The 27,177-nt window shown below is 37.0% G+C and overlaps 2 protein-coding genes across 2 annotated transcripts; both read left to right on the top strand.

Annotated features, from left to right (window-relative positions):
- Positions 1–10,627: 10,627 nt before the first annotated feature.
- Positions 10,628–15,053, top strand: FZL (FZO-like protein). The gene is made up of 11 exons (XM_079022705.1): positions 10,628–11,221; positions 11,339–11,880; positions 11,984–12,052; positions 12,329–12,526; positions 12,599–12,730; positions 12,823–12,909; positions 13,048–13,458; positions 13,540–13,707; positions 13,975–14,205; positions 14,355–14,470; positions 14,652–15,053. The coding sequence occupies exons 1-11, from the start codon at positions 10,717–10,719 to the stop codon at positions 14,935–14,937; spliced, it is 2,745 nt and encodes a 914-aa protein (XP_078878831.1). The 5' UTR covers positions 10,628–10,716; the 3' UTR covers positions 14,938–15,053.
- An 89-nt stretch (positions 15,054–15,142) lies between these two features.
- Positions 15,143–18,853, top strand: LOC145076911 (uncharacterized). The gene is made up of 2 exons (XM_079022706.1): positions 15,143–18,018; positions 18,099–18,853. The coding sequence occupies exons 1-2, from the start codon at positions 17,706–17,708 to the stop codon at positions 18,587–18,589; spliced, it is 804 nt and encodes a 267-aa protein (XP_078878832.1). The 5' UTR covers positions 15,143–17,705; the 3' UTR covers positions 18,590–18,853.
- Positions 18,854–27,177: the final 8,324 nt, after the last annotated feature.

Below are 27,177 nucleotides of genomic sequence, written 5' to 3'. Positions count from 1 at the left end.
ATCGTCCAAGAGTTATCTAAGGAATGGATTTGGATAGCCTTAAGAGAAGATTATCCAATTAGAGAAATCGACACTTCATCAAAAGCATAGAAACCCTGGCCGATTTCCTCCCCTCTCCTCTCTCCCAAATCATCCTCCTTGCTATTTGGTGTTTGTAAGCCATTAGAGGAGTGACAATTGTGACTCTAGAAGCTCCAAGACAACAAGATCAACAAGGAATTCAAATGTATGATTCTAGATCTGTTTTATCATTGTTCTTATTCCTAAATAGTCATTAGAAGTCTTGGATTCAAAGCATGTTTAATTAGAAAGCCTAGATCCAAGCATTAGGGTTTTGCATGCACACATAGGAAAGTTCTTATGGCTAAAACCCATCAGTGGTATCAGAGCCTAGCTTGGTTTTCATTAAATTGTTGCTTAATTGTCTGAAACTAAACTACAAAATTCGATTTTTGTGTTTCTGAGTCATGGACTTGGCGAGTCCCTTTGTGCACTCGGCGAGTCCAAGCGTCAGGAATGGCCAGATTCGGGATTTCTTCATGATTATCTTATGGAAACTTACCTTAATCATATTAGATCAACCCTAATCCGATTTTTTGATATATATGACTATAATCTTGATCTAATTAAAGATATTTATCAACTAATAAAATATTTAATTTCCTTATATGATAATTAATTAATTATTTTGATTATTTTGGTAATTATCTTGAAAGAAATCTTGAATAAATCAAATATAGATAATTAGGAAATTAATTGTTAATTGAAATTAGTTGTTATTTGATCCTCCATGTTTTAAATGTTTAAAACTTGTCCTCGAGTTTTGAAATTTATATTTTGTGATTAAAAGTTTTAATTTAGACAATTTAAATTTCAAACCCTAGATTTTAAAATGTTTAAAATACAACCCTATACTAATATAATATTACAAGAATAATATATATATGTATAACTAAATGCTAGTCTTACCGTTAGTAGGCCTCATTCACGAAGCCAATCTATAAGGTGGGTATAAGGTTGCGGCCTATAAAATGGCGCTTAATGGGTGTACACTCACACCCACCGCTTGCTTGATTGGTGGAGGGTCGTTAGCCGAACGGGTAGGATAGGGCAACCTCATCCTCTCATTAAAAGTATAATAAGTAATACAAAGTAACTACACATTTTTTTAAAAAAAAATTCCCAATCTTAGTTACTTTAGGAAAAGTGAATTGATGCAATCCCATGAAATTACACTTTGCACCCTTGCTAAGAAGTTAGTGGAGCGTGTGTGGTTTACCGACACACTAATTGGTTCTAAGCAAAGGTGGCAAAGGGTGATTCATTGTTTATCATAGTTCGATGGAGCGTGTGTGGTTTACCGGCACATCGAATAGATGATCGTTACAATGAAGGCACCATGTGAATTTGCATGGTAATTCACACCCGCTTTGTGATCCTCGGTATCCCAGTCACAAACAAGAGGGGCATATCGAGATTTAAACATGCCATTGAATAGTTTCAATGAATCTCATCCGAACCTAGGAATTCTCAATACATTTAGGTCTAATAGTTAGGTTTTTATGGTGGAGAATTAGTGAATCGTCATTCACTTACCTTCAATTTATTTGCATGTTAGATTACGACATCCCTTTTCTAGTATGTAAATGTTATTGTTGGATCCTAGCCCTAATTTTTCTTATTGGGTGATAATTAGGGATTCTTATTCTAATCTATCTTTGTCTTTTCTATTTGTAGATGCCGAACGCTAACAACGCTGCTGCTAGTTCTTTCACGTTGATGAGCCTTTACCAAAAGGTCACCTTCGATGGAACGAACTTTAGCGAATGGATAAGATACATTCGCACCATTGCTCGCTATGAGGATAAGGAGTATGTCCTCAATGAGAAGCTCGAGAAAATCAACCCTGAAATCGCTACTTCGGCTGAAATTACCGCTTTTGAAACTCATGAGCGAGATGCAACGAAGGTACATTGCATCATGATAGCCACCATGAACTCCGAATTCCAAAAGTCCTACGAGGACATGTACCCGTACGAGATGCATCAGGACTTATTGGAGAGATACCACCAGAACGCGAGACAAGAGCGTTATGAGATTTTCACTAACATGATTTCCACTAAGATGGGTCATGGAGAATCTCTTACCGTGCACCTGCAAAAGATGCAGAGGTATGTCGACCGCCTTCGCAAGTTAAATGTTGACTTTGGGGAAGACTTGGCGATCGACATGGTGCTTCACTCTTTGCCTCCGATGTACAATCAATTTAGGATGACCTACCACATGAACAAAGAGGAGGTCACCCTAAGTAAACTCCAAGGTCTCTTGAGGGTCGCTGAGAGCAACTTCAAAGACAAGTCTGTTGCACCAACTCCCAATCCACCTGCTGCTCCTGTCTTGGCTATTGGTCAAGGAAAGGGAAAGAAGAGGAAGGCTTCATCTAAGAACTATCGCAAGGTTAAAGCCCGAGATGGTGCCTCTTCTAGTGGGACCAAAGTTGATCCTGCTAAGCCCTGCCTTAACCCGAAGGAGGCAGAGTGCCACCACTGCCACAAGATAGGACATTGGAAGAGAAGCTGCCCAGAGTACCTGCAAGCCATAAAGGAAGGAAAGATCAAGCCATCTTTCGCAGGTATATACACAACTAAATCTAACGATTCTAATCATGCTATTTCTTGGGTTCTTGATACCGGTTGTGGTTATCACATTTGTTCTAATGTGCGGGGACTAAGAAGAAGTAAGGATGTGGAGCAAGGAAGGATCAATCTAATCATGGGGAACATAAGATCGTCGCCTGTGACCAAGATTGGAGTGTATTCTTTAGTGCTTAGGAATAATTTGTGTTTAGATTTGAACAATTGTTGCTATTCGCCAGAAATGGCTAGAAACATCATTTCATTTCATGGTTTATATAGACAAGGTTTTAGATTTTCTTTTAATAATGAGAATGGTTCTATTTTAGCTTATCTAAATGGTGTCTTTTACTTTGAAGCTATACCATGTAATGGAATTTATGAAACTGTTATGATTGTTGATAACTTAGGAAATGATGTTTTGAACATAGATTCTTCCACTAGTATGGATAAAGCATCCTTGTGGCATTGTCGTCTTGGGCATGTCAACAAGAAACGCATAGCCCAACTCCAAAAGGATGGAGTGTTGGAGTCATTCGACCTTAGGGAAGATGACACATGCGAGTCTTGTTTACTTGGAAAGATGACTAAATCACCCTTTACGAGTACATGTGAAAGGGGTGAAGGTCTATTGGACTTAATACATACCGATGTATGTGGACCGTTTAGATCAACCACGAAGGATGGGAACCGCTTCTACGTGACTTTTACCGATGATTATAGTAGATATGGGTATATCTATTTAATCAAGCAAAAGTCAGAAACCTTTGAAAAGTTCAAAGAGTTCAAGAATGAAGTGGAGAATCAATTGGGCAGGAAAATCAAGATGCTTCGATCCGATCGAGGAGGAGAGTACCTAAGTCTTGAATTCCACGATTATCTCAAGGAGTATGGAATAGTTCGCAATTGACGCCTCCTAGGACACCGCAATTGAATGGTGTGGCAGAAAGGCGTAATCGAACCTTATTGGATATGGTTCGCTCTATGATGAGTCGTGCTTCACTACCTATCTCTTTTTGGGGGTATGCCTTAGAGACTGCCGCCCATATCCTTAACCGAGTCCCTACTAAAAAGGTTGCCAAAACACCTCACGAGATGTGGACAGGGAAAGCTCCCTCGTTGGCACATATCAAGGTTTGGGGTTGCGAGGCTTTCGTAAGACGAGATACTCACGACAAGCTCGAACCTCGAAGTGAGCGATGTATTTTCATCGGCTACCCGCAGAAATCCTTTGGATATATCTTCTATAGACCGAAGGACAATGTTGTCTTCGTTGCGAGGAGAGGAGTTTTCCGAGAGCGATAACTCATAGGCCAAGGAGAGAGTGGGAGGCAAATCGAGCTTGAAGAGTTTCAAGAGTCGATAGATGAAGGAACCTCTACCGCTGGCACTCAACCCGAGGAGGAAACTCCGGTTGAACCGATTGACGAGTCCTTACCTCTTAGACGTTCCGATAGAGTTAGAGTTCATCCCCAGTTTTATGGTTTTCATATTACTACCGAAGGGGACACGTATATTAGTGATGGTACACTAATAAATCTTGATGAACCTAATAGCTATAAGGAAGCCATGGCAGGCCCGGAGTCTGCAAAATGGAAAGAGGCAATGGATAGCGAGATCCAATCCATGTATGATAACCAAGTTTGGAATTTTGTTGATTATGTGCCCGGATGTAAGACCGTTGGGTGCAAATGGATCTTCAAGAAAAAGATCGACGTGGATGGAAACGTACACACATATAAAGCGCGATTGGTTGCGAAGGGCTTTACTCAAACTCCCGGAGTTGACTATGATGAGACCTTCTCACCAGCTGCGAAGATAAAATCTATTAGAGTGATGCTAGCGATTGCCGCATTTCATGATTATGAGATTTGGCAAATGGATGTCAAGACCGCTTTCCTTAACGGAAAGTTGGCTGAGGATGTTTACATGGCTCAGCCAGAGGGGTTTGTGGACCCGAAGCATCCAAATAGAGTGTGTAAGCTTGAGAAGTCCATTTATGGACTTAAGCAAGCGTCTCGCAGATGGAATCTTTGCTTCGATGAGAAAGTCAAAGATTTTGGATTTGTACGAAGCGAAGACGAATCATGTGTATATGTCAAAGCCAGTGGGAGTATAGTAAGCTTCCTCGTTCTATATGTCGATGACATATTACTCATAGGAAACGACATCCCGACTCTGAAGGAGGTTAAGTCCTGGCTCGGGAAGTGCTTCGCTATGAAGGACCTCGGAGAGGCTTCTTACATTTTGGGAATAAGGATAGTAAGAGAAAGAAGTAAGAGACTAATTGGACTTAGTCAGAATACTTACTTAGAGAAGGTACTAAAACGTTTTAGTATGGAAAACTCAAAGAAGGGAGAATTACCGATACAAAGTAATGCCAAGTTGAGTAAGACTCAAAGTCCGAGTACCGAAGCTGAGATAGCAGAAATGAGCCGAGTACCATATGCTTCCGCAGTTGGCTCAATCATGTATGCTATGACTTGTACTCGCCCTGATGTAGCCTTCGCTTTGAGCATGGTTAACAGATATCAAGGGAATCCTGGCAGAGCACATTGGATTGCGGTGAAGAATATCCTTAAGTACCTTCGGAGGACGAAGGAATGGTTCTTAGTCCTCGGAGGGAGTGATGACTTGAAGGTGCGAGGGTACAGTGACGCCAGTTTTCAGACCGACAGGGACAACTACCGTTCACAGTCGGGCTGGATCTTTACCCTGAATGGAGAAGCAGTGACATGGAAGAGTTCCAAGCAGGAAACCGTAGCTGATTCAACGTGCGAATCAGAGTACATTGCAGCGAGCGAAGTGTCGAAGGAGGCAATATGGCTAAAGAACTTCATCGGTGATCTTGGAGTTGTACCTGCCATAAAGGAGCCCATGGAGATTTTCTGTGATAACGAAGGAGCGGTTGCCTTGACCAAGGAACCGAGGGATCATGGTAGATCAGGACATATCGACGGAAAATATCACTTCATTAGACATCGTGTAGAAGAAGGACAACTCGTAGTGAAGAGGATATCATCAGAAGATAACCCAACAGATCCGCTTACGAAGGGACTGAGTAGGGTTAAGCACTTGCAGCATGCTAGGAGTATTGGGCTGAAGGATGATATTAGCATAGATTAGATAGTGTTAGAAACGTGTAATAGATAAATGTAATTAACATTTGATGATTAAATAAAGGAGTTTTATTTATGAGTAATGTTATTGTCTTATGTTAATTGTTTAACTATTGTTTCACTTTGCATGTTTTGACTTCCAGAATAATTGAGTTTATTAGGAATAATTGAATTATTCGAATTGTCCACAATCGTTCATATGTTGGAAGTAGATATGAATGAAGATTGTCATGAATTGGTGTGTAGATTGTCTAAATGGTGTTAGACATAGCAAAGGGTTGCTGCAATGTTCATGAGTGCTTATGAACTAGTTTTGAGCATTGGAACAAACCCGCGCTTGCTGGAATCACCTTATGGAATATGATATAAAAGGGTGATCGCAAGACGATAATATCATATAGTCTTAAAACCTAGATATATGGTTTGTTATTTGTTAATTGATTGTACATTGATAATGCGAAAACGCATCAGTAACTCAGTGTTATAAAACGGATTGTTGTGTATAGTTGGTTAATGAATAAGTAAATGCATATAAGTCAAAGTTTATCTGTAACTTTTATCTAAGAAGGTAAAAGCGATATCTCGGCCGCTCGATGATTTGATTTGACTTATGTGTCGGGCCCGGTCAGAACTGAATTGATGTGTTTGATTAAGTTCTATGTCGAATGAATCAGAGATCGAGAAACCTAAATGCTTGACTAACCATTCCATAGGATTGTCAGCATGATATCTAACAGAGGACTATACGATCCCTTATCTAAAGGACAAGATTGATTAGATCAGAGTTTGACAGCGTCTTTGAGAGCTACGATTGCAAACCGAATTGTACTTGTGCATATAGTTACTAGACTTATCCAAGTGGGAGACTGTTGGAATAGTGTCTAAGGCTGCAACTATATTAGGTAAGTATTTGACCCGGTTGTGCATGGTCCTTTTGGGTTGCCTTCACCATAGCAACTTGATAGGATGATTTATTAAGAGAGAGTAAATATTATTAGTATATTATGAGAATAATATAAAGAATAATAATATTGTTATTTGATTAATATAAGTCATAGAATTAATTGGAATTAATTTGGTGACTTAAAGAGATTAATTAAATAAGAGGGTATAAACTATCAATTGTTTGATAGTTGAACTTTAGACTGTAAATCCATATAGATATGGATTGGGCGGATTCTAGAAGCTAAAGGATAGCTCAAATCGTCCAAGAGTTATCTAAGGAATGGATTTGGATAGCCTTAAGAGAAGATTATCCAATTAGGGTTTAGGTTGTAACCCTTAAGGAGTCTACAAGTATAAATAGACCCTATGGCTAAGGGAAATCGGCACTTCATCAAAAGCATAGAAACCCTGGCCGATTTCCTCCCCTCTCCTCTCTCCCAAATCATCCTCCTTGCTATTTGGTGTTTGTAAGCCATTAGAGGAGTGACAATTGTGACTCTAGAAGCTCCAAGACAACAAGATCAACAAGGAATTCAAAGGTATGATTCTAGATCTGTTTTATCATTGTTCTTATTCCTAAATAGTCATTAGAAGTCTTGGTTCAAAGCATGTTTAATTAGAAAGCCTAGATCCAAGCATTAGGGTTTTGCATGCACACATAGGAAAGTTCTTATGGCTAAAACCCATCAATATTACCCTCAAATAACATTTTTTCATAATAATTTCATTATAATTTACCATTTAATTTATAACATTATCTTTTTTACCTAACACATAATAAGGACCAAAAAAGTCTTATCCAAAATAATAAGAGGCAAAAGCAAAGAGGCTAATATAACAATCTTTTTAATGGAATTTTGTTTTATATATATAATTTGAAGGGTAAATTATCAATCCAGCAACATTTGGATATACGTTTCAAATCTTCAACAGTTACAAGAGTATAAACAACATATAAAGACAAAAGGGAAAAACAATATTAGTAACGATAACCAAGTGAGAAATTACTTCTTTATGTTCATGTTATAAGGTTTAATACAAGTCGGGTTGACATAAATATAAAAAAACTAACCAAAGGAAGTCACAAAACAAGCTACAAATCAACATCAGGGGTAAAAAAAAAAAAGTAAACCACACCAAGGGCAACCACAAGAACAACATCACGGGGGGGGGGGGGGGGGGTACATTGTTTCCGCAATTTTGTTCATATTTTGCTGTAAATTCTACAACATAATACCACCAATTGCAAAATCAATACGTAAAACCAAAAACTTGTATGTAACCATATCAGCACCAATTGAAACATCAGTGTGTGTACATCCAACTACTCATCATTAAATTCAATCAATTGCAAATATTATTTGTAAAAACTTCAAATAAACAATCAGTGATACAACTGAATCGCAATAGCACTGATACAATTGAAGACAATTTACAAAAAAAGCTAATTACATGGATCAAAATCTTAATATAGCATACCTTGGCTCGGAGACGATGAAATCGATTTGAGAAATCAATAGGATCGATTGTAGTTTTCTGAGAGATAGGTTTTGATTTTGATGGTTATAAAACAAAATTATGAAGGGTAAAATTGGTATCCTTCATTTATCGCAGGATAGGAATGAAGAAAGGAAGAATATGTGTCGTCGAAGGAGAAGTGAAGGAGTCGTTGCTGGTAGAGGGAAAAACGTGTCTTTTTCTTCATCCCACCCAGTTAGCCATGTTTTTCCTTTGGACCGAATCAGCACAAAAATAGAGACCGAATCAGGATTGTAGACTGAGGGGGGTGTTTGGATAGGGAAAAAATAGACTGTTTATTGCTTATTGCTTAATCTTACTGCAATAAGCAAATTTAAGTGTTTGGATATGAGTCTTTAAAAATCAGCTTATTGCGGTAGGAATAAGCTAAATAAGCTGATTTTAATAAGCAAGGGGGAATGCTTATTGCTTATTGGTCATTTTACTCATATAAGCTGTTTTGTTTGTCAAACACTTAAAATGCTTATTGCTTATTACTTATTCCCACCGCAATAAGCTAATCCAAACACATTTTAAAAAAAGTGTTTATTCCCACCACAATAAGCAAATAAGCAATGAGCTAACAAGCTAAAAACTATTTATCCAAACACCGGTTGAGTCCAAGGCTTCAACAGGCAAACAAACACGCGGATTGAATATTTATGACCGGGTCCAAGCATTGGACCCAGTTAGAAGATGCATCAAACAACCCCTAAGTAATTTAATGGCCAAAATCCAAGATAAGACCAATTCATAAGATTGTCGCAAACCTTCATAAGATTGGCGCAAACCACAAAGTAAGCCCAAACTTAAGATGAATAACAAAATCATCACTTATCAAAATATTTTAATCCTTTAAATCAGTTTATATTAATTAATCTCACATATATTAACACAGTTTTCAACTTAAATAACCAAAGCTCATAAAATATTAAGATACTTCTAGTTTTCATAAATTCTAAAATATCACCTCAAATAATTTTTCATCCAAATGATCCATTCTCGAAAAGTCATATCTTTAAAACTTTCAATATTATTTACTAAAAAATCTATTTTATTTGCTAAAAAATTACATTTAAAGGGTAAAACGTTTAACCTAAATTGTGGATTTACACATGAGACCATCATCAATTTCAAACATAAAGAGAGTGTTCGACACACAACTTTTGGGAGCTTCTGGCTTTTAGTTTTTTTTTTTTAAAAAAAACGCTACTTAAAAAAATTCTCGTTCAGTGACGGGAGTGTTTAGCTTTTAGCTTACACAAAATGCTCCAAAATCAAAAGCTACATGGAGTAGCTTTCAATAAAATGCTCCAAGATCAAAAGTTACTAGCTACCAGCTAGTTTTGCCGAACACGCCCAAAGATTACGATAATTTTTTGACTCGATCTTTTGTGTCCCATGAGTTATGTTAACTCAACTACACCTCTATATAGTTTTAAAAAAAAACGCAAGTAAAAAAAAGTCTCGTTCGGTGACGGGAGCGTTTAGCTTACACAAAATGCTCCAAAATCAAAAGCTACATGGAGTAGCTTTCAATAAAACGCTACAAAAGTAAAAGCTACCAGCTAGTTTTGCCAAACACACCAAAAGATTACGAGAATTTTTTGACTTGATCTTTTGTATCCCATGAGTTATGTTAACTCAACTACACCTCTATATAGTTGTAGACTTCAATATCATATACATGTTTTACAAAAAATAAACCTATGAGAAATAAATCAAGGTATAAAGTTTTATAAATTTCATAATTATTAGGTAAGCAATTGAAATTGATTGAATTTAAGAGTTATTGTTGTAGTTTATGTTTTGCTTAAGTAAAAACTGCAACGATCATCTGTTCGGAAAAAATAGAGACCTAACAACCTTGGTTCCTAAATCATATATTTGAATTGATAAAGAAGTCATCAAGAATATTGACCGATTGAAAAAAAAAAGAAACTTAATTAGCATACAAGTTTTTGCATAAGTAGGACATATATTTGCTAGATAGATGAAGATGCCACTTTAATGATGTTTGTTCATGTAAACTTGTAAAAAGTTGCTAACCAATTTCATCCGGTAAAAAATGTGCTTTTCTAAAACATTTTTGTAATATAAATGATTTTTAAGAAAACTTTTGTAAATATGAATGATTTAATTTTTTTTTAGTAAAATGGTGGCTTTTCATGTAATAATATTTCTGAAAATTATCCTAAATTTAGTTACATGATAAATGAAAAGACACTAGACATTTAATATCAAAAACCCATTTAATTGGGGTTTGGTTTGATTAAGAAACCAAATTGAACTCACAGCTAATTAGATCTATGAGTTTATATTTTATTACTAAAAAAAACACGTGAAATTAGTGGCGGGAATGGAGGGTTTCTACTAACGACAAATCTACAGAAAGATAAGAAAAACAGAGATCTCAGACCACCTCCACATAAATCTCAAGATAACACACACTTTATCTCTGTGTATGCACATCTTCTTCAACCTTTTGATCCAAAACCCTAATGGTATCCCTCCTCCACCGTTCAGTTTCAATTTCATTCCACACCCCATCTCACCTCCCTCTCTTTACCCACTTCAACCACCACCACCACCACCGTACCCCCTCTCTTTTGAATCTCCACCATCGTCACCCCGCCACTTCTCTCATAACCTGCATCGAGAAGAACGGCTCCTTTATCTCAAGCAACAATGACCAACAGCCCCAAAGAACGTTGTTCCCCGGTGGGTACAAGCGCCCGGAAATAAAAATCCCCAATGTTGTGCTTCAATTGAATCCCGAAGACGTGCTGGATGACGGAAAGCTTGTTCTTGATGCTGTTGATCAGGCGGTTTCGGGGCTTGTTGGGGTTGTGGTGTTGAATTGTGGTGATGGAAGTGGGAGGAATTTGTATGATGCTGCTTGTTTGTTGAAATCGGTGATTAGGGATCGTGCTTACTTTTTGATTGCAGAGAGGGTTGATATTGCTACTGCTGTAAATGCCAGTGGTGTTGTGGTTTCTGATCAAGGTTAGAAAGTTTCGATGCATTTAGTCAACTGATTTTACCCTAATTTTGAAATGATGCCTATCTATGTGTAGCTTTAGACAACTGAAATAATTTATGTATGTTGCAATTCAAAAACAGGTTTACCTGCCATTGTTGCAAGGAATACAATTATGGATTCAAAATCAGATTCGGTATTTCTTCCTCTGATTGGAAGAAAAGTGCAAAGTTTAGATGCTGCCATGAATGCCTCTAGCTTTGAAGGTGCGGATTTTCTAATATACGATAACAATGGAGACGAAAGCATTGAAGAACCATCGGTTTCCATTATCAGTCAGACAAAAATTCCAACATTTTTCACTGTCAACCTGGATAACAAGGATAAACTATCCAACGAGATGTCATATTTGTTACAATCTGGAGCAAGTGGATTAGTTGTTTCATTAGAAGGACTAAAGTTGCTAGGCAACGATGCTTTGAACAAGATCTATAGCATGCAGGCATCCGATAAAAGAACAGAAGCTTTACGTAATGGTTTGATGATGGAATCAGAAAATGGTGTTTTGGGTGAAAAGGGGTTCACAGGGTTTGTGAATTTGGAGGATAGAGAAGTAGAGTTGATAGAAAGCGAGAGATCGATGCTGCTTGAAGCCATTGATCTTATTCAGAGAGCTTCGCCTCTGGTGATGTTTTAATCTTATAATTTGGTGGCCAAATTGATTTTGGTGATAGTTTTTGAGTTATATATAATACTTTTTCATTTCATTGGTTTTTAATAAATGTCAGATGGAGGAAGTTTCGCTTCTCAGGGATGCTGTTTCACACCTCAGTGAGCCATTCTTACTGGTTATAGTGGTAATTGTGTGCTGAACTTCAACAACTTCTGATTCCGCGGGTATAAATTGGTATTAGCTCTGAATTTCAAATGATTTTTTTTTTTTGTTACAAAAGTCACTTTTAAATACTCATTTAAAACCGGGGAATTTGCAACGTAGTCAATTTCTAAGATTTTTCTGTTGTTTAAGTTTAACCTCAGAGTTGTATTATGATGTATGTAGACTTAAGTAAGTAGTATTAACAGTTTGGTATGATTTTCATTGAGATTTCTTTCATCTTGTCATGATTTGATAGGGTGAATTCAATTCTGGAAAATCAACTTTCATAAATGCTCTTCTTGGGAGAAAGTACTTAAAAGACGGAGTTGTCCCTACAACAAATGAGATAACCTTTTTACGATATTCAGAGCTTGATTCTAACGAACAGCAGCGTTGTGAAAGGCACCCAGATGGGCAATACATATGTTATTTACCTGCACCAATACTTGAGCATGTGAGACACTAATTATATATTTGATTATATATTTTAATTGAGAAAATATTTAATTTAATTTTGGTGAAACAGATGATGATTGTTGATACGCCAGGGACCAATGTGATTCTTCAAAGACAGCAGCGCCTGACCGAAGAATTTGTGCCCCGGGCAGATTTGCTTCTTTTCCTTATTTCTGCTGATCGTCCTTTGACTGAAAGCGAGGTATCTTCTAGATTTTTGTTTTCTGAAACTAACTAGAAAATATCTTTCTTTTTTTTAATTATCTTACTTGAGATATTCTCGTTATGTTTAAGGTTTCTTTTCTGCGTTACACACAACAATGGAAGAAAAAGGTCGTGTTTGTACTCAACAAATCCGATATATACCAAACTCCCATCGAGGTATCATCATACATGATACATCCCTTCAATCTCATTTTGAAGGGTATTTCTAATTTTGATACTATTATACTAAAAAACTAATCATTCACATTCTGTTTCTTCCACTTGCAATTTTAAATCATTCTGAAACATGTACAGCTTGAGGAAGCAATTGGATTCATTAAAGAGAACACACAAAAGCTGTTAAGCACCGAAGTAACATTGTTTCCTGTATCTGCCCGATCTGCCCTTAAACGAAAACTGTCAACCATATCTGAAGATAAGGATTCTTATTGGGAAACAACTAGTTTCTATGAGCTTGAAAAGTTTTTATACAGCTTCTTAGATGTGTCAACAAGCACAGGAACCGAAAGAATCAAACTGAAACTGGAAACACCAATTGCAATTGCAGAACAACTTCTTTCAGCATCACAAAAGCTTGTGGAAAGAGAATGCTTACAGGCGAAAAAAGACTTGGTTTCAATTAATGAGTTAATAAGCAGTGTAAAAGACTATGCATCCAAGATGGAAACCGAAAGCATATCTTGGAAGAAACAATCTTCATCGCTGGTATACTTATTATTTTTATTTTCTTTGAAATGAATGAAGTTTATGTTTTGGAATCTGTTTGATGTGTTGAAATAAATGCAGATAGATAAAACGCAAGCACGCGTTGTGCAGCTTATTATGTCAACTCTGCGGTTATCAAATCTTGATATTGTGGTGTCGTATGTTTTTAGAGGAGGTAATACTGCCCCAATGCCTGCTGCTACAACCATTAGAAATGACATCATTGGTCCAGCACTATTGGAATCACAGGTATGCACTTCCTTTTTTTTTTTTTTTCTCTTCATAAAGGGTGAAAATAGTCACTTTGCATGGAACAAGGTCCGAAATCATTAAGAAACATCAAAATAAGGACCAAGATTGCAAAAATCAGCTTTACTCAATATATTGACACATCATGATCTAAAAATGCTGGCTCTTGTTTTTTGAATCCAGTTTTAGATGAGTTTGAACGAAAAGAATAAGGTTTTAGAAATTGGCATTTTATTCAGATTTCTTGATTTTATGTTTTTTTTGCAGAAATTACTAGGGGAATATGGTGAATGGCTCCGATCAAATAATGCACGTGAAGTAAAATTTTATGAGGAAAGTTTTGAGAAAAGATGGGCATCATTTATGAAGTCAGGCAATCGATATTTGTTTGAGACTCGAAAATTGGTTGAGAGTAAAAATGAATTCAGTATCCAACAATTAGATGACTTCAGTGCTGCTGCTGCTTCCAAACTATTTGAGCAAGAAATCCGTGAAGTGGTCAGCTTCCTTTTATAATTATTTAAATAAATATCCGGTTATAATGAATAAAGCAATTTAGGAATTTATTTGTAAACACTTGAAAAAAAAAACTATTGTTAAATTTTGCAAGTGCTAATTAGTCTTTTTTATTTTTTGTGTTAATAAAGTTCTTAGGGACATTTGGTGGAATAGGAACAGCCAGTTTATTAGCTTCACTTCTGACATCTGTCCTACCAACCACTTTGGAAGATCTTCTTGCTCTTGGTCTTTGCTCTGCTGGCGGGTATTATATTTTTCAATAATAGCAACATACTTTCATTCATTTGCTTATTAGCATCCTACTTTGCTACTTGTTGATGTAAATAAATATAAGTAGATTGCTATTTCTTGCATTTTGCCCAATGTAAAATCACCTGACCAAAATAATAATAAATTTTTTATTTTTTTCTTGGGTCATGTGATAGTTACATAGCGATTGCGAATTTTCCGTTTCGAAGGCAAAAAGTGGTGGAAAAAGTGAAGAGGACTGCGGATAACTTGGCACGTAAAATTGAAGAAGCAATGGAGAGAGATTTGTTGGAGACAAGTGAGAGTCTTGAAAGCTATGTTAAGCTTGTTGGTAAACCATATCAGGATTCAGCACAAACTAGATTAGATGAACTTGTGATGATTCAACAAGAATTGACAAAAATGGAGGAAAGAATCAAAGGGTTACAGATTGATGTCCAAAACCTCCATATGCCATTATGATATCATAGGCAATGCTAGTCTTGAATCTTTATAAGTTTGCATTTGAGGCGTGTGTTGTGAGATGCAATTGAACAAGCTTTGGTATAGCTAATAAATTTGATTAATTTTAATGGTAATTTGTGTTAGTCGAGAGTAATCTGAGATATATAGATATATAGAGTTTGAGAAGCTCGATAAGAGCTTGAGTTGAGATGGATTGAAAGCTCGTTTCACGTTTTCTTGACAAGCTTATTGATACGAACTCATCCCATACTAGGCTCGTATCATGCCATAAACTCAAGTGTAGAACTCACTCCCAAAAGCCAGCTTGTGGGAGGAGGGGACACTTAGACTTATAAGCCACCAACTTATAGTACTTTCGGCCGATGTGGGATCATAACAATACCCCACGCTTTAAAGAGCCAACGTCCTCGTTGGTCACGGTTGGCACCCCCTTTTGGTCCAAGCCACCACTCCGAGTCATTGTTGGTCACGGCTACGTTGGTCACGGTTGGCACCCCTCTTTTCAGGTCCAAGCCACCACTCCGTAGGCCACCACTCCAAGTGTTGGCACCCCGAAAGATGGGGACGGCTCTGATACCAATTGATACGAACTCATCCCATACTAGGCCCGTATCATGCCATAAGCCCAAGTGTAGAACTCACTCCCAAAAGTCAGCTTGTGGGAGGAGGGGACACTTAGACTTATAAGCCACCAACTTATAGTACTTTCGGCCGATGTGAGATCATAACACTTATATAGTTATACATATTGAAATATAAACATGATCGCCATGTTCTCGACCTTAACTTTTCAAGCCAAACGAGTTTGACATGCTTATATAATTTACACATATATAAATATAAACATTATCCTTATTGCCATGTTATTAAGTTTTTTAATAAAGGTAAGGGAGGGGAAGGGAAGAAAAGAATTGGAAGGGAAGAAAGGAATTGGAAGGGAAATAGAAGTAACTAATTGTGTTCTTGAGTTGAAGGAAAAATAGAAGAAAATTTGTGCTCTTAAGCTGCTAGAAAAGAGAAGGAAATCAACATTCTTATAGTTTTGCCCTTCATTTGAGAGAAAAGAGATTTGTAAAGAGAAGGAAATCAACATTCTTATAGTTTTGCCCTTCATTTGAGAGAAAAGAGATTTGTTGCATGGGTAAAAATGTAACTTATGAACATTCCTCTATCTTCCCCTTCTAATTCGCCCAAAACTTGAAGGATAGATTTCAATGCTATTTTGTCCTTGGAAAAATGACTTATGAAGGTAACTAACTATTTCGATTGTCCACATATAGGTAATGTTCTTTTTTTTGTTCTTATTAATGAAACCAACTTGTTATTTATGTTCATATTTAGGTAATATGACCGGCTATTACCTCTTTTTGCTCGTTTTAACCGGTTGCATCAATTTTACTCAATTAAAGCTAATTACGTGGATTCTTACGTGGCCATTACTCCCCTTTCTCATTTAATTAGGGTTCGATACGTTCAATTTCACCATAACCACCTCCCGATTTTAGATTCGATTCACCAAATTTAAGATTAGAGTTTTGAGTTGAAGTTACGTGTTGAAATCGACTGTAAGATGGCGTCCCAATCATCTACAGGTAAGTATTTAACTGTAGATGTTCATTACAATGGAGTATTTGCCCGAAATCCGTTGAAATACTTAGACCTCAAAAAGATAACAGTGCGTGATGTCGATTTTGGAGGATTTACGTACAAAGAGTTTCTTTTGTGGCTTAGGAATTTAACCAATGGAAGTTGTGATAATGTGTACTACTGTAGTAGAAAGGAAACCTTGGGTGAGGGTATTATAAGAATCGACAGTGATGCTGATTATTGGGAGTTTGTTAAAGCTACTTATACTCCTGAAGCTCAGTTGGATGTCTACATTGACCACCAAAATGATCCAATCCTTGATTGGGCTGAAAATGAGGTGTTATCAGATGGTAATTGGTATGACTTGGATGACAACAAAGAAGAGGATGACAATGAAGAAGAGGATCACAAGGAAGAAGAGGATGACAATGATGAAGATGATAACTTGGATGATATTATGGCATATGAGCATGAAGTTGAGGAAGAAGTCCAACAAAATTGTTGGTGACGATTTTTTAAACAAACTTTCAGGTAAACTTAGTGATGATGAGCAACCTAATGATGGAAAAGATGATAAGGTTGTATTCCATGTCCATGATGAGAATCAAGAATGGGATAAGATGGTGCCAATTCTAGGTATGAAGTTTGCAAACCCAATACAATTGAAGCTATGTCTAACCAATTATGCAGTGAAGAATGGGTATGATTTGTGGTGTTTCTGAGAGTTTTAACTCAATCATTGGAGCTGCCAGGAAGAGACCTCTAATCACTATGTTAGAGGAAATTAGAATTTGTGATGGAGAGACTTTGTAGACAAAAAAGTAAGGGAAGTTCTTGGGGAGACTTAAACATATGTCCTGCCATTAGACTGAAATTGTCCAAGATTAAGGAACTTCAAAGGTTAGTGGTTGAATACCTTTTATATATATGTCTGACATTCAATTATGTATACTTACATTTAAGTGTGTGTAGACAGATTTTGGAGAGTTGTACCATCTGATTATCAACAATTTGAAGTGAGACTTTTACAAGATGCATATGTTGTAGACCTTGGTAAGAAAACATGTGGATGTAGAGGCTGACAATTAACTGGTTACCCTTGTGTACATGCATATGCTGCAATTTCAAACCTCAATAAGGATCTAGAGGACTATGTATCACCATGGCTGACCACAACAATGTTTTGTAATGCCTACATGTACACAATTAAGCAATTAAATGGTAGTGATATGTGGCCTGATGTGGATTACATCAAGCCATTGCCTCCCAATAAGAGAAGGATGCCAGGAAGACCATCAACAAAAAGGAAAAGGGATCAGATTGAGAGTGAACTAAAGGGCAATAAGTATACAGTCTCAAAAAGGGGAATTGTTATGAGATGCAACATATGTAGAGAATCAGGGCATAACAAAGCAAAATGTCCTCAAAAACTATTTGGGGAATCATCTAATCCAAAGCCAAAGTCAAAAAATAAAAAAAGCCAACAAAAAGGTATTTCTCCTCCTTTACCTTTTGATTACAATATAACAGCTTCTAATTCTAACATTTGAATTATTTCATAACAAGTAAAGTGAAGGTTGAATGGAATCAAGAAGTTGATGTGGAAAGTGATAGTGACAGTGAAGTTCAAATGGAGCCTGACAGTGAGGTGGAGTCTTATGAAGTTGATTTTGAAGAGGGTAATCATACATATGAAGATGTAGACCAACCTGAGGTTGAAGCTGAAGAACAAGTTGAAGTTGGAGGGGTTGAAGAACAGGTTGAAGCACTTGTTGAAGTTGAAGTTGAAGAAGGTGAATACCAGGCCGCAGTTCTAGATCAAGTAGAAGTTAAAGCTGAAGGACAAGGTGATGGTCAAGAAGGTGAAGAACTTGAAGTACTTCAAGATCTAGTTGGACAAGATGACCAAGGACAGATTGCAGTTGAAGATCCAGTGGAAGAGGAGCATATGATGGAACTACCAACATTTCAAGTTCTACAGGGAAAGAGAAGAAGGAAACCTTCAAAAAGAATCACAAAAATTCAAATAAGAAAGAAGTGGGATGGGAAAACAAGGGAGTAGTGGTGAAAATCCAATGGAATTGGAATAGAATTTGACAATTGGTTGTTTTTTGGCATCATTGACTGGGAATCTTTTGTCTAGTAATATGTGTAACTTTTGGACTTGTGTCTAGTCATATATGTTACTTTTGGAATCTTGTGTGTACCTTTGGCAGTAATGCACGTGTAACTGTGTTAAATTCCAATGTTTTGTAAACAATGTTTCCTGGGAATCCAATGTTACATTCCCATGTTAGATTATATTACATCCCAATGTTTCAATGTATACCATTCCAGTGTTTAATTATTTTTCATTCTAAACATGTAACAAAAACATCAAAAGCAAAAACATGTAATAAAAGTTCCATCCATTCATTACATACATAAGCATACACAATAACAGGTGGACTACATCCATTGATTACCAATCAAGTTTCAATCATGAAATACATCATTCAACCCTAATACATCATGAACTACAATCAAATCAACATTTTCACATACAATACAAATAACAAAATCAGTGCCAATTTGTAACGCTCTAGAAATTTCAAACAATTTAAACTTTTCAAAAACAACCCAGTTTCATAAAGTTATTACAAAAAGGTTTTCAATACAATTATTATCAGAGTCTTCCCAGAACCACATCATAAAACATTATCATGAGGAGCGGTACGATCACGCCTTTGCCTTGCCACGGTCTCCTGAAGAACCTGAAAAACATTAAACCACAACTGTAAGCCCAAAAGCTTAGTGAGATACCCCCAAAATACCAACCACATATACCATACATGCACAACATGCCATAACATAACAGAACACAGAACAACCATGCACTTCGGGTCTACTGTGTGACTGGTCCGCCGTACCGGGCCTTCAGTCCACCTGGTCCACCCTCCGAGTCTAGCCATATACATCGAGTCTACAGTGTGATTGGTCCGCCCGCACCGGGCCTTCAATCCACTTGGTCCACTCTCTGAGTCTACAGTATGACTGGTCCGCCCGCACTGAACCTTCAGTTAGCCTGGTCCACTCTCCGAGCCTCGACACGTCTAGTCCGCCCTCTTGGGGCCTATAGCCTATCCGGACCGCTCGCTGGGCCTTCGGGATAACCGGTCCGCCCTGGGTATGTTGGCCTACAGCACAAAACCATGTGCACATAAACATTCAATCATATAACAATTCTCATCCAATCAAATCGATCTAGCAGATCACATAGCATAACGTCATCCTAACCAGGATACCGACCTTAACCAGGTCTCTAACATATACCATCCTAACTACCAGGATGCAAACATAGCAAAGCAATAACATAGCAACGATACCCGGATCTCAATCCGATAAAGGGTTGGCCTTGGTGCCGTAGACCCTGTCGATATAGTGAGGATAACTCACCTCGCAACTGCCGACTGAAAAGATAAGACCAAGATGCTCCGACCACTGACACAATCTCCACTACTAGCCAACACCAACACTGAACTCAAAACAATTGCCAACAATTACCAAAATGCCCCTGGAAGTCAACTAGTCAACCCTTGGTCAAAGTTGTCACACCCCGAAAACCGAAGGCGGAAACATTTCCGGGGCGGACTCCACGTTGAGTATCAAATCCAATGCACATAGTAAGCAAAGTAAACAACCATTACATTACATATAAAAGTTTACATTTGTTCAAAAGTAAGTTGTACAAGTGTGTTACATAGTATATATAAACAAAAGAAAGACGTGTCTTCAACGCACTCCGTCTTCGCCAAAAGGGATCATCGGGTACCTGTCTAATGCGGACCTGAGAATACAAGCAGTTTGAAAATCAGCATAAAGCTGGTGAGTTCATAAGATGTTTGTTTTCTGAAAAATGTACAAGTTTCCTTTAGATTTCTGAAAAGGTTTGTTATCCAAGAAAATCCCATATTTTCTTATAAGTATAGTTTAGTTTTCTGTTTATCATACGTTTCGATTATATACAGTTCAATTATCCCAGGAAAAACCCTTATTTTTCTAAAAGTAAAGTTTAGTTGAATATCACAGTGTATAGTTTGATACATAAAACTATATATTGAAAAATCATGGGATTACTATCCCGTACTAGATATAAGATAACTCCGATACACAAAGACTATAGTTTGAAAATCATGGGATTTACCGTCCCGTACTAGGTATAAATGCTATAGAAATACCATCCCTTACTAGATATAAGATAGTTTGATATACACAAAACTATAGATAGATATAGATTGAAAATCATGAGATTATCATCCCGTACTATATATAGATTGAAAATCATGGGATTATCATCCCGTACTAGATATAGATTGAAAACCATGAGATTTTCATCCCGTACTAGATATAGATTGAAAACCATGGGATTATCATCCCGTACTAGATATAGATTGAAAACCATGGGATTATCATCCCGTACTAGATATAGACTGAAAACCATGGGATTATTATCCCGTACTAGATATAGACTGAAAACCATGGGATTATCATCCCTACTAGATTATAGATTGAAAATCATGGGGTTATCATCCCGAACTAGATACAAGAACTATAGATAGAAGATAGATATAAAATCAAATCCAATACCGTGAACAAACTTATATTAATACGTATTGTGAGTCGGGTAACCATGCTAATGCGACACCGAGACCTCCTTGACGTTTATCAGACGTCGGACGATTTCCAGAATTTGTCACCCCAGGCGTGCCCGCCTAACTGTAGCTAGCAGTTAAGGTGTGGGATTGTCAGTCCCGAATAGATCTATTCACAAATTCCACGCTCTCCCTCCAGGAGACTCTGGTTACACTTCCGGGGAAGATTTACTGATAACCCAAAGGGTAATGACGAATCTCACAAGCTAGTATTAAATTATTCACGGTGTTCTCAGACTATATCAAACATAATAAACGTTATGAAACATAATACAGTGAATACAATTATATACAATGAAATTATCTGGCAATATATTCTAAATTAAACAGAGATAAACTGAATCAGACATAGTTTATCTAATAACTTTACATACATAACTTTACATACATCAGTACGCGTTAAATAAGAACTAAAGATCCCAAATTATTCCCATAATAATTTGATTGGTTTGATTGTTTCCTTTACTAAAATCCATATAGTTATAGTTGATAAAACATCCCTTATGCTCAGCATAATACATAAGGGGTAAAGATATCTATAAGTTTGCCAGATATTTATTGAAATACATCAATTTTAGGTTTTGAAAACATTTTTATTTTGCTTGTATTCCCCCCCTGAAAACATTGAAAAAACCATTGAAAAAGGGTAGGGGTATGAACTCACCGGTTGAGGAACGCGTCGGTTTGGATCCTAAACGTCAGTTCTGGGTTTGCAAACGCACGAGGTTCCTATGTAATATGAAATAATACACAATTGTATCTAATTAGACTTTGAATCACTAATTAGATAAGGTTATACACTCCAGGACGCGAAAACACTTTAAAATAAGTGTTTGGAGTGACCCGGGTGACATCTAAGGACGTATAAGGTTTGGATAATGAGTTTGCTCTTCAAGAGTAAACTCCTTAGGGAGTTTACGGCCCTAAGACTATGACCACATGAGTTCACGGCCGTGAACTCATGGTTGATGGGTTTTAAGGTGCTAAATGGCCTTATATCACTTGGGAAAATTAGATAGGATCACATCTAGGGCATTGGAATGGATTTAACTCACATATGGACCATTTATTGGAGTTTACGGCAGTAAACTAGGAGTTTACGGCCGTAAACTCCCCCACACACATTCCTTTGATGTTTTGGTGGTTTACGGCCTAAGAACCCATTATTGGGGGTGTTCACGGCCGTAAGCTCCTATGGGGGTTGTTCTAGCATGTTTAAGGCCCTTAACTTGATTGTGGTTACTTCTAGATTTTATCCCAAGGCTTATGGTGTGTTTAAGTGGCATCTTAACACATTGAAATGAGTTTACTCTCCAAGAATATGAGTTTACGGCCCAAGCATGTTCTTGGGCAGGAAACTCATGTTTACTCCTCAAAAATGATGTTCAAGGTGTTCCAAGTCCAATTTGGTAATTCCCTAAGTCATATCTAAGCTCCAAATGAAGTTTGGAAGGGTTTTATGGCTCAAAAACCCCATTTACATGTGTTCACGGCCTAGGGATGTTCCAGGGCCGTAAACACATGTTTATGGTCCTAATCCTCATATTTTTCACAAATTTGAAGGCCAAAGGTGTTATACTAGGAGCTAAGATAGTTACCTTGATGATTTGAAGCTTGTTTTGGATGATTTTTGGACCTAGACTTGGATTTGAGGAGAGAGGTTAGAGAGAGAGTGTAAAACTTCAAAATGAAGTCTTTTGAGTTTTAAATATGTTCTAAGTGTTGGACACGGTGGAATTCTACACAATACCGACGTTAAACGAGGCTTTTGGTCACACCCGATTAAGTTGTCGTAACCCGACGGGGACGTTTCTAAAATTTTCAAATAAACATTTTGGGGCCAATTTTCATGAGTTCCTAAGGGGTTTGGACACTCATGAGATTAAAATAAACATATAAATTTAAATAATTTAGCCCAAAAACGAAATCGGAACGAATCGCTAAAGACGGGTTTTACGGACGAAATGGGTTTCAGTGATGGACAACTTCGGGTTGTTACAAAAGTCAAAGTCAACCTCCTGACTGACTCTACTCGTCAATTCAACCCGATGACTCGTCGAGTCCCCATGCTCAGAACTTCCCCAATCCGCGACTCAACTCGCCGAGTCACCTCGAGACTCGCCGAGCCCCACAACTCTAAGTCCTTTCTCACTCAACTCACCGAGTCATCCCTTGACTCACCGATTCACGGTTCAACCAGAAGAAGGTTAGGACCTCACGACCAGACTCGCTGAGTCCAAGAACAGACTCGCCGAGTCCAAGGCTATCTTCAATCAACTCGCCGAGTTGTTCTTCCAACTCATCGAGTTCCTGCCCATCTTCAAGCAACTCGCCGAGTATACCTTTGTGAATCGCCGAGTACCCCTAGATCTTAATCCATACAGAAGCTTTCCAGGCCATGCAGATGATTCAAACCATATATCTACCCTTCTACAAGCCATCCATCACGTAAAGTGGCAAACTTTACGTGAATCCAAGTAGATCTAAGCGTTTTACACTCTAGGGTTTGGGTTTGGGACAAGATGGCTTCACCAATCACTCAAGAACAGGGACTTTAATGCACTCTAGACCTTCTCCATTCTAGATCTGAGGTAGCAACCTCAGATCTAACCTCCAAACTCAAAATATCACAAGCTATTCTTTCCAAACACCCCAAAATGAAGAATCTAGATGTAATAACAGCCCAAGCAACGAAATAATACCTCAAAAGGAAGCTCCAACAGAAGAGAATCCGAGTCCTAGCAAAGCCCCTTGCTCCAAGCCTCTTAACTCTCCAAGATCTCTTCCAAAATCTCTTCTCCAAGGTTCAAATGCTCTCAAAACACTCACAAACGCGCATTAGGGTTTTATGGACTTCAAGAGAGGGTAAAGAGGCTGGGGAGAGGGTATAATGTCCTTTATATAGGGCTCATCCTCCAAAATTATGGTTTTCTCCACACAGCACCAACTCGCCGAGTCCAACCGCCGACTCGCCGAGTTGGCCACTTAACACGCGACCAGAATCGCGACCCTACTCGCCGAGTCCACCCATGGACTCGCCGAGTTGCCCTTTCACATTTTCACTTTGAACCCAGAACTTGCACTCCTGAACTCGGGATGTTACACAATTTGTGAGTAAACAACTTCCACTTGACTTTGTACAATTCCTATCTATTAACCAAATTGGTGTTGTTTTCTTGTTCGATCTTCATCCTACATATGCTGATTTCATTCTCCAAAGTGCAAATTTTCAAGATTAAATTAAAGCTTTCTTCTGGTTTCCTCCAGTAAGGCTTTCTTCCATCTGTCCTCCCTTCATCCTCATCCAGCCATTGCCAGAATTTATAGCTTGGACTTTTTCCATTCTTGAAGAAAAATTAAAAAATGTTAAATTAAAGGATGAAGAAGAAGAAAGGGTATTCAACAAGACGATGAAGAAGAAAGTTGCAACGTATTCAACAATACTGATTACCATTGAGTTTTGACAAACTCTAAATTTTCTTCCAGGGTTGTCAGGGGTTCTTAAACTTTTCACACGAGATGGTAAGTTGCAATCACATGGATGATCAGCTTGAAATTCATCTTGTCGTTTGAAGAATAAGATGAGGAAGAAGAAGCCATCGTTGATCTAGGGTTCAAAATCAGGGGTGTAATTGAATGACTTCTTATATTGTAAACGGAGAGAATTTATGCACAATGCCACGTAGGTGCAACGTATTCAAGTCACGTGCCAGATGGCTGCCACATAAGCAAAAACATGTAATAGCCGATCATATTACCTAAATATGAACATAAATAACAAGTTGGTTTCATTAATGAGAACAAAAAAAGAACATTACCTATATGTGGACAATCGAAATAATTAGTTACCTTCATAAGTCATTTTCCCTTTGTCCTTCATTTCCCTTCCATTCTATCCTTAAAAATAAACCAATAACATGTTTGATTTTTTTCCTTTTTATTCCCCTCCTAAAATGAACTCGAAAACAATTAAATGTGTGAGCCATAAGTTCCAAACATTGGACTACCTTGATTATCCATTTTTCAACATTGGTTATAATCATTATTCATTTTTTTCATTGGAAACCCACCATTTGCCTCGATAACTAATTTAATAAATGTCAAATCTTTTGACTGTGTTTTTTGGTAACTCAATTAACTATTTATGTATTAATTAGTTGTTATTTGATTGTTTTTTTAGCAAATTTTATTTAGTTATACATCAGAATTCGTTATACAAATAGAAAACATATTTACATTACAAATTTATAATTTTTAATTTTTAATCGTAATGAAAATTATGATTAAATGACAAATTATAGCAAAAATATTTTATCATGTTTGTCAAATCATAACAATAGTTATTGTATCCTATGAGATGATATAATTCAAATTACAACAACAACAAAAAAATATATTGGTGTGTTACTATTTTAATAAAAATAAAATCTTGCTTATAATCAAATAAGTTTTGTTGGAAAAGAAGGTTTTAAACTACTCAATGCCTTATTTGTTATTTGTTAGTTTTCGTTTCGACAAATCTACCCATATTATTATAGTATAACCTTATATAAACGAAAACAAACTTTTCCTTTGAATTCCATATTCAACTGAAATGGGGGGCCAAAATCTACCTCTGACTTACCGTTTGTGGTCACGGTCAAGCTAAGAGGTAGGATCACTACATGTTTATTGAAAAAGTGACGCCTCGTCTGCACATCATTTTCACTAATCCTTATTATAACACCACAAACTTTTGGAAATGATCAACACTCTACATTATTAATATATTTTTTTTACTCCAACGTATATAACATTATAATTAATATTATACAGCTTATATAAGTTATTACCAAGACTATATTTTTTTTTTACTCCACCAAGACTATAAAAGCACACTTCTTTTCTTTTTCTTTGTTCAAGATTTTAAAATGAGTCGTGGTGGTTTAGAGAGGGTTTGGCTAAGCTTAAAAAATATATATATTTTTAACTTATTACCGGTTTCATATCTATATAGCCTATATAAGTTAAAAAGAATGTTTGGTATCATTTTTAAAAAAAAAAAGTTTATAGGTGTTTGAGACTTCTAGCAAATCATTTTACAAAAAAAGTTTATTACCCTTCTTATCAAAAGCTCCTTAGGGTGGAAGGAGTTGTGTCACACTCCTTCATGTTATCACACTGCCATGTAGGCGCCACCCCAGTATTTACCACAAAAATATGGTTTGATACCACACCCAAGTAGTGGTGTCACACTCATTTTTTAAGAATCTATTTAAAAAAAAACTAAATTTTAAACAATAAAAACTTCATTTCATTACTTAAAAAACATTACATTGCATTACCTATAAAAAAATATACCATGACATTAAAAAACACTCATCAAACGATTAAAATAACTAAAAATATACTCGATGCGGGGTCTTGCTTTGTGTTATAGGCCAACATACCCGGTACGGGCCAGCTGTAAGCCGTAGGTACGGAGGCTCGGGACGAGCAGTTGGCTTGAGGCGGTAAGCCAACAAACCTTGGGTATTCTAGTCCGATGACTAATTGGACCCGTTGCATGTTCGCATTCAAGTCCGATGACTTATGGGGACTGGGCATTCCAATCCGATGATTGAGGACTGTTGTGCATGCCTGTATGTTTATCGTATGAATACTTTGGAGGAAACTCACTAAACTTTGTGTTTACCTAATTGTTTATTGTTTCAGATATTATCGGTTATCATGGGAGGACGAATGCGTGAATGTAAACATTCATTAGCAACAATGAATATTTTGCGCTTTAATATTACTATGATTTTCAATAAATGTATTTTAGAATAAACGGTTTTCTTAATAATGGATTTATAATTGATAAGTTTTATTTTAATAAAATAAAAAAATTTGGTTGTGAAAATGGGACATTACAAAATTGAGGTCAATGTGTTAAACCTCGTTAATATGTTCCACCAAGTCAATGCTAAAAATAGTCAAA

This window comes from Lactuca serriola, chromosome 9 (assembly GCF_051521515.1).
Source record: "Lactuca serriola cultivar US96UC23 chromosome 9, Lser_US96UC23_V15, whole genome shotgun sequence".
Classification (NCBI taxonomy): domain Eukaryota; kingdom Viridiplantae; phylum Streptophyta; class Magnoliopsida; order Asterales; family Asteraceae; genus Lactuca; species Lactuca serriola.
Note: the sequence above shows the minus strand (reverse complement) of the source record. Positions and strands in the feature narration are given on the sequence as shown.

Coding starts and splice junctions, on each gene's coding strand:
- FZL (XM_079022705.1), top strand. CDS start 10,717: ATGGTATCCCTCCTCCACCGTTCAGTTTCAATTTCATTCCACACCCCA. Junction 12,731..12,822: donor GTCCTTTGACTGAAAGCGAG/GTATCTTCTAGA, acceptor GTTATGTTTAAG/GTTTCTTTTCTGCGTTACAC. Junction 12,910..13,047: donor TATACCAAACTCCCATCGAG/GTATCATCATAC, acceptor AAACATGTACAG/CTTGAGGAAGCAATTGGATT.
- LOC145076911 (XM_079022706.1), top strand. CDS start 17,706: ATGTTTTGTAATGCCTACATGTACACAATTAAGCAATTAAATGGTAGT. Junction 18,019..18,098: donor TAAAAAAAGCCAACAAAAAG/GTATTTCTCCTC, acceptor TAACAAGTAAAG/TGAAGGTTGAATGGAATCAA.